Source organism: Dendrobium catenatum, unplaced genomic scaffold (assembly GCF_001605985.2).
Source record: "Dendrobium catenatum unplaced genomic scaffold, ASM160598v2 fragScaff_scaffold_896, whole genome shotgun sequence".
Taxonomy (NCBI): Eukaryota; Viridiplantae; Streptophyta; class Magnoliopsida; order Asparagales; family Orchidaceae; genus Dendrobium; species Dendrobium catenatum.
In genome coordinates, this window is record NW_021319358.1 from 637,685 (window position 1) to 646,165 (window position 8,481).

General features: G+C 40.2%; 1 protein-coding gene across 1 annotated transcript; it reads right to left on the reverse strand.

Annotated features, from left to right (window-relative positions):
- Positions 1–6,888: 6,888 nt before the first annotated feature.
- On the reverse strand, positions 6,889–8,475 carry LOC110116253 (putative fluoride ion transporter CrcB). Its single transcript, XM_020849764.2, has 2 exons — positions 8,153–8,475; positions 6,889–7,262 (listed from the first exon to the last, which is right to left on the reverse strand). The coding sequence occupies exons 1-2, from the start codon at positions 8,462–8,464 to the stop codon at positions 7,044–7,046; spliced, it is 531 nt and encodes a 176-aa protein (XP_020705423.1). The 5' UTR covers positions 8,465–8,475; the 3' UTR covers positions 6,889–7,043.
- Positions 8,476–8,481: the final 6 nt, after the last annotated feature.

Here is an 8,481-nt window from a genome sequence, read left to right on the forward strand (position 1 = left end):
TAATTTGAACCAAAACATTACCATCTTCTCCCAAGAACAATCCCTCCAACCTCTTGTGTGCGATGCTCATGAAACCATACGAAGCAAGATGGCTCGTGTAAGCAAAGATACATGTGCCTCCACATTACCAAAAGGGGACTAAAAGAACATACAAATTTTTAGACTTAACAAAGAATTTGAGCATGAAATGTACTGATTCAACTAGTACTCAGGGAGTACAACCATTGCATCCATATACTAGATTGAACAAAGCCACATAGCCAAACTCATGGCTCTCTTGGAGACATAAGAAAGATGGGATGTAAATAATCCCTTCGTAGCCTCTTTGACTAAGATTTAAATGAGCATATTCCCAACAAGCATTACTACGAGTACCTTGTGTACATGTTTTGGCAAGAAATTAATATGATTTCTCATATTTTCCCTCATTAACACCTAGGACTCTAGTTCATGTAGCATGAATCAAGGACCAATTCAACACATTAGCTGCTCATTTCAAGCAATATAATTCAACATAACCTATCCAGCAATTATAAAGTGAAACCAAATCCTTACAAGCAAGTAGCAACAAGGGTGCAGGAAACCATTAAAAAATCACATGACTTGAACACTTAACCATTCTAACATAAGCTTTGTTGTTGTATGTAGTGATGAAAGGATGTGTGCGATAGAGGATTATAGCAGAGGAGAACGATGGATGAGATTAATAAGATTGTATAATTGGATAGTAGAGAATTAAATGAGGCGATATAGTTATATTATGTTTGTAGAATCAAGTGATTAGGAATAATAGAGTTTTAGAAAGCTAAGTTATAAGTAGTAGTTGTAGAGTGAGGAGATGAGATAGTATATATAGTAGATGTGAGAGATGAGGAATAGAGATTGAGAGATGTGATGTTGTGATTAGTAGTAGGATATGTATTAATAGATATTAGGGAGAGAGTAGATATGATAGAGTAGAGGATAGATAGTAGTAGATATTGGAGGTAGGGTGTTAGTGATGATGGGTAGATAAGATTTAGAGTGAGTGTGGTAGTATTTAGAATTAGATGTTTATAGATGGATTAGAGAGTGGAGTGATAGATAGATTAGTGGTGAGTGATTGTAATATGTGTATAATTAGAGATGTATATATAGTATGATGTAGACGTAGTATGGATAGAGATGTGATGTGAGTTAGTGAGATGTATTGATGAATATGGTAGAGGGTGTTGTGAGTAGGATGATATAGGTATATGGGATAGGTAGTATATGTGAGTGAGATAGGATTAGTAGTAGGAGATTATGATGGGGTTAGATGTGATGATATAGATTTGGATATGATGATGTGATAGAGTGTATAGTAGAGTAGTAGATGGGTGAGTGTATGTAGAGTAGTGAGATATCGCCGGGCAGAGTATAGGGTGGGCCTGAATGGGCATAGCGGGACGGATTAGAAATATTTCCGTTACAGCCGCGAACGGAAGCCACGTAAGATTAGGCAGAGATTGTGGAGAACGGATGGTAGCGAAGTGATGGAGTAGGTCGTCAGTAATTATTGATAAAGGAATAGTGTGATTGATAAGGAGAAAGGAAAGGGATGGGTAGAATGTAGATTGATTAGTGATTATAGTGATAGGTATGATGAGGTACTGTGCAACGGCCGTCGGGTTTTCAGGAGTACTTGCGTGTCGACGTTACCGGAGGAGGGGAGGGGCTGTCAGTCGGTTGGGAGCTGGGCCTCTGGTGGATTCCACGCGACACAGGGAGCACGAGAATGACTGAGGGGTTGTCCGCTCGGGCTCTGGCTTTGGGGTCGGCCGAGAGGGTGTGGGTAGCGATGGGAGTTGGAGGTAAATCAGCGTGCGAGGGAGAGCCGGGGATGGGTCTCAGGGATTTGGAGGTGTAGCGGAACGGAAGCGAGGGCGGTATAGACAAGGTTGGGGGAAGAGGAGGTTGAGGTAACAAAACAGCGGGGGAAGAGGAGTCAGGCGGCGAAGTTGAGAGAGAGAGAAGGTAAGAAGGAGAATGCGAGAGCGAGAAGGTTCGTTTGAAAGATAAAACCAGATCGTGCCGTGAAAGAGGAGCTCGCAACGTGCTCGTGCGTACACATTTCCGGAATTTCTGAGGTCTCATCGCGTGACGTGTGTACGGGTGCAGAAAATCATGAGGTAATCGGGATTTCAGCGAAACAAGGATTGGATCAATTGCAAGTGTCTGAGTGACGATTTTTCTGATTTAGGAAATATTTCAAAATACTAAGAAGAGTCAATGGCATTCGTTATGGAATGTAATTGAGCTTTGAAGTTAGATTAAATGGCTTAGATTAAGGTTTATGACTCGAGTCCATTTTGATTCGTTGCGAGTCATTTTTGGTCTTGGCTGGCGGACAAAATGTTTAACATACAAAATTGGTTCGAAAATAATGGATCAATTTAAATCAAATAGGTGCGACGCGACGAAAAACAAACAATCAAGTCAATTGAACACATTCGAGTCTAATCCGGCTCCGAGTCGGGTCGATTCGACTAAGATTGGGTCGACGAGATTCAATTAGATTGATGAGAAGGGCTCCGAAGCACATTCGAGCTAAAATCGAGGTCAACAAGGACCCAACATTGGAGAAAACGGGTGAACCGTATACTGTTGGCGGTGGACTTCCTAACTCAGGAAGATACAACATAGGCGTCAACTAAAGAAACTCACTAAGAAAATGCAACCAATCTACAATCAACTAATAGAAATCAAATCGGTAAAGAGAGGGAACAAGTCAATCATCCGCCCAACCAAAGTGGGAGGATAGGAGAAGGAAAGTCGAAGTGAAATCTCAAAGGACCAAGTAGAATTCAATGATCACCTATGACAAATATCTAAGATGAAAGAAGAAGGAATAATGGGAATATAATCATCGAAAGGTCAAATCAAATGGGAAAGTAACAATTAGAGTAACAATTATGAGGTAAGAAAATCATTTATCTGCCTGACCGGATCGCAACAGCAGAATAGAGAAAAGAAAGGGGGTCCCACATTCAACTGACCATATCACAACAGTGAATGGGGACAACTCTGAATTTGCTTGATCATATTCGCAACAGCGAAAAGAGAACTTCTCAAAGGGTCTAATGTCCACCTGACCAAAATCGCAACGGTGGGACAAAAGAAGCAAGCCCAACATTCACCTGACCAAAATCGCAACGGTGAACGAGGATGACTCAATGTCTGCCCGACCAAATTCGAATCGGTGAAACAAAGAATCAGCAGAAAACTCGACAACCCCCAAACAGGAAATAAAATAGGGGGAATGAAGAGGTGGTGAAGTATGTCTTCCAGGGATTCTGTCGGGCACCCAACCAGAAAGGGGAGTTCAACATTTGCCTAACCAGATCGCAACAGCAAATGAGATGGCTTAAAATTCCACCTGACCAAAATCGCAACGGTGAATAGTAAGCCCTCCCGAAAGATCTAATGCCCACCTGACCAAAATCTATCTTTTCCATTGGTCGTATGGGGCCCCATCTATCTTTTCCATTGCTAACCAAGCTTTCTATAGTCGCCTATTGGTCTCATCCATACAACATATATGTCCTCGACAGGATCCATCAACTTATTCTTTTAAGATGTTGACTCTTTCCCAAAATATAATTTTTGTTATATGTTGCCTTTGTCTATTAGTGAACCTTTTCCATTCAATGAAAGAGGGAAAAATATATTGGGAAAGACCCCATGATGGGGACATCAGAGCTTGGAGGGTTAATCTTCATAGAGGTCAAAGATCTATGGCATTGACCGAGTCTTTATATTTATAGTTTTCATGTATTTTAAGAGATTTATGTGGTGTTATTTATTTTATTATTGTTTTACCCTCACTTGAGGGAGCTTTTGTATTGTTTGGTCAAGGGCCTTTTTGTCTTTTGTTTTTTTCATAATTTTTTGTGTCTATATATATGGTCCATTGTTCTCTTGTATGGATGATGAATATTTGGATATAAATTTATGATTATATGTAGGGGTGTCAATTATTGACACGACCCGATAACCCGACCCGAACCAAAAAATCTGGGTTAGGGTTTAACAAACGGGTCAGGTCCGGGTCAACCCGGTAACCTGAAATTGACCTGGGATTAACCCAGTAACTCACTCATTTTTTAACTTTTCCCGCGTGGGACTGGGAGAGAAAAGCCGAAAACTCCAAAATCGGACGTCAGTCATGGGTCACATCACCTGGAGAGTTGTCCTCGTCTGGCGTGCAACGTCACCTCTATCCTGGCGTTCGCAATCCGCACCTACGAGGCCGAGGGTCGAGCCGTAGAGGCTACGACGCGTAGACGCCTAGTCACGGGTCACGAGACTCATGATGCCTGTCCGCACCGGCGCCGGACTGCCTCAGCCCCCGAGCCCCGGCTCGCGCTAGCATTTCCTGGCTGGCTGGCTTCGATGACGTCAAGTACTCGAGTCCTCACCGACCGGCGACCGCCAACCTCCGTGCAGCCAGCGTCTCCGATACCTCCTCCGTCTCGCCCCACTTTTGAATCAAACGGGTCCGCGGGTCGGGTCTGGTCAACCCGGGAACCCGTACGAGTCGGGTCCGGGTTTAATTTCCTGACCCACTTAGCTAAACGGGTCGGGTTCGGGTTGACCCATTTACACATGGGTCAAGTCGGGTTTGACTCGAACCCGACCCGTCAACCTGAATTGACACCCCTAGTTATATTCTTCCTCTTTTCTTAGTGAGTTGGGTTTAAGTGTGATGTTCTTTAGAGAAAGGAAAAGAAATACCCAACAATGTGTGAGCTCTTAGTTGGTATCATCTTCTCTCTATATCTCTTTCTTCTCCTTCCCTAGCCACCCAAACATCCTCCCACAGCAGCAACAACTTGCTTCCTTAAACTAACAGCCACCTCCATTACCTTCCTCTATAACCGCCGCCTCCTTCTCCCCAACACCCTTGACCCTTGGGCTTCCCAATTATGCATTTAATTTACATTAATTTAGCATTTATGTCAATTAATCGTGATCTTCGAAGATCCATAATTGTTTTAACTTTTTTCCCTTCCAAACAAGCCACATTAGTCCTTTCTCTTCCCTAAGCAGCTAGCCCCACCTCTTCACCTCCCAAGCTGACTTTTTTCTTTCCCAAGCCAACCAATCCCCTCCCTAAGCAAACTACATCAACCCTTTCTATTTCCTAAGCAGCCAACCCCCACCTCTTCACTTCCAAAGCTGACTTCTCCCTTTCCAAGCCACTAAAATCGGCCAAATCATCTCTCCCGTCCTCCTCCCCATGAAGTCGGCCTAGCTTTCCCCTCCAAACCCCAAAACTGTGAGCCTCTTCTTTTCCAAATTAAACCCTCATCTAGCTGAAAACTTTTTTTTTCTTTTTTTTCTTCTCCGCACTATTCTACCTCTCCAAGGAAACTTAATTTATACTAATGCAACAATGACATTGATTCAACTAAGAGCAAGGGTTTCAAGGGCAAGCCAATGAGGAACTAGCCATCATTTCATCAAGAACTCCATTCCTTTCATTCATGAGCTAAGTATCAAACCCTCCCCTTGTTCTTCAGCTAACTAAATATTGGTCTTCTCATTTCATCTATAGTAGCATCATCTCATATGTGTTGATTAATCCGTCAAATTCTACTTAAATTTGAGCGAACAAAAACTCTAGTGACTAGTCCCTTAATTAAATGTTAGACTTGTGTCAACCCATGTTAGGTAGTCTAAACCGATTTGCCTTTTTTTTATTGTTTAGCATTTACTTGTTAGTTTCTTACTACCACATGATCTAATAATTCAAATATTCTTATTGTTCTTAATGTTTTATGAAGTTTATTTTGTTGTCTTTGATGTTATTTGAGCATGAATCTCTATTTGTATGACTTATTTCATTTAGTCATACATAATTCCATCCCCATTCTATCCTAATTAGGAAAATGTAACAGCTAATACTTCCCTCCATCTACCATGCACAACTTTTATTAGTGTGATGGATGAGTCGGCCGACTTTCCCTCCTATAAATCCCACCTCCTCTTGGCTTCCCCTTAGCATCTTCAACCTCCTAGAGGATAATTCAAAAATTGCCTCTAACAGAAGCTCTTCTCACTCAAACCCTGAGACACTCAAAGGAGAAGAGTGTGGTTCCTACTAATAGCCATCAGCTCTAAGCGCCTTTGAATGTCCTCTCATAATGTTAGCCTTAATATTATCGTAAGGCCACTGAGAGTGCAAACAAGTGACAATAGTTGACCCCATGAGAGAGAAATCACATTAGCACATTTCTATACTTTAGAGTTAGATACCATTTCTCTCTAGCAATCACCACACCCTAAACTTAACGGCAAATTATTGCATCAGGTCACCGAACACGTTCGAATCCTCTCTGTTCGGTGATATATGAATGTGATGATAACCTGAGAAGAGCTCAAGTTGGGCACATTCACTCATCAAATATGGCTCTCGAGACGATCGAATTAAGGCTTCGTTTGGAACAGTTTTTTTACTGATTCTTAAAGCAATTTTGTAGCGCAAAAATTTTACAAAGCTACTTAAAGAAGCAGTAAGAAAGCCGTCCCAAACGAAGCCTTAAGCTAATACACAACCTAAGCTTGCTCAATTGCACTCCAAAGTTCACAATTCAACCATTTTACACTGTAAAGGAGTTACAAGTGAAACTACAAGTTTCAGGCATTTTTACAAAAATAAAAATAAAATGTGTCAGACACTCTTAGGGAATTCGAATGAAACATCGGTGCGTATGGAACTGGCTATGCTAAGAAAGAACTTCCACAAAATCATTACTCATTTGACAAAACTTACAGAAAGAAATCATGGAAACTCATGGATTATCTGTTACTATTTTCATCAAAACGTTACAAAAATATGTTATATCTAATAAGCAACATTTCTATAAAATCCAAAAAAGTACTAATTTGCTTACATATGGAAGATCTATCTACTTCGTAGCCAATTTGGTCTATTATTTGCTGAAGAAAAGCTGATAAATTGCAAGCTTAACCAGCTTAGTCCATAAAAATATATTGATCATACCATAGAGACCAATTTACTAATTGTAATGCTTTGTCCATACTGGTATTGAGTAGATGAGAGTTCCTGCAGCAAATGAGGGAAGGATAGTCAAAATTGCGTAGGAGAGAGCTCTCCCAGGGTGCCCACTTTGCCTCATGGCATAAACTTCTGCAACAAAGGTAGACACAGTGCTCAAGCAACCAAGGAAACCGAACTGGACTCCACTCAAAATGATTGTGCATCTTTTTGTGTTCACCTGCTCAAACATAGCCAAAAATAATTTCGCTAGTAAGGAAAAATAAAAATAAAAATAAAAAGCTAAGTTTGTAGCCATGTTTCAAATGAACTAAGAAATATATTTGTTTTATCATAATCCTGCAACTTAAATATTCGAGGCTAATCAAATAAACGGACTGTCATTTCGAATATTTAGAACTATCTAGCAAGTTTGAACAAATTTTACACAACTTGAAATTAAAAACTTTGTTTCTTTGCTTGACTAAGGCTTTGTTTGGGACAGATTTTTTTATTGCTTTCAAACTTTTTAGAACAAAAATTTTTTGAACTAAAAATTTTTATATTAGGAAGTTGCTTCAGAAAGTAGTAAAAAAACAGTCCCAAACGAAGCCTAAAACTTCATTCGAATTAGCAATTAATTAGTATCTAACCGACTTAACTAGAAATCACTTGATTCTAAGGTTTCATTTGGGACAGCTTTCTTATTGCTTCTTAAAGCAGCTTTCTAGTATAAAAAATTTATTTGTTGTACTACAAAACTGCTTTAAGAAGCAATAAGAAAACCATCCCAAACGAAGCCTAAATCTACTCGAGACTGATCAAGTGAATATGCACATATATTTAGATATTTTAAGTATACTCGAACTATATTGGAGTGATCAAAATCAATTTCCAGTGAAGAGTGAAGCTGGAAAGTTAGTTTCGAATATTATTTTTACCAGCTTTGCTAATATCACTAAAATAAGTAAACTAAAGGGTGTTGAAAGTGAAAGGTATGAAAAATATAAAGCAGAACAAATACATTTATAACATTATACTGCATAAAGAAAATTTTCCTAAGAAACAAGCTCAATAAAAATAGCTAATCAATGATCAAATGAAAGCTTTTAACGAGTAAAATTCACATACCGCCTTGCTGATTGTTGCAAGAGCTGCCATAAGGCATGCTGCCAGAAAATTAGCCAATAGAGTCCCAATGGGGAGCCATTTGAGAGATCCCTTCTTTCCTAGGCCCTGGCCATTAAGCCTAGCAAGGTACCATCGAGCCCAAACACCAATGGGACCAACCAAGCAGCCTAACCAGAGGACAGCGCCACTGGTGGGATTGTCTAACTTTTTTCTCGCTAATGCACCACTCAAGCACCATAATGACACCCAGATTGCTAACATGAATATCATAACCATAACGTGCCGCTTAAATGTATCCAATTTCAGCTTCATAAGCTTGTTTTTGGTTC

Bases quoted from the DNA above. Each gene is read 5' to 3' on its own strand.
- LOC110116253 (XM_020849764.2), bottom strand. From the start codon at position 8,464: ATGAAGCTGAAATTGGATACATTTAAGCGGCACGTTATGGTTATGATA. The intron at 7,263-8,152 runs GTATGTGAATTT...ATGTTTGAGCAG, and splicing joins TTGCAACAATCAGCAAGGCG to GTGAACACAAAAAGATGCAC.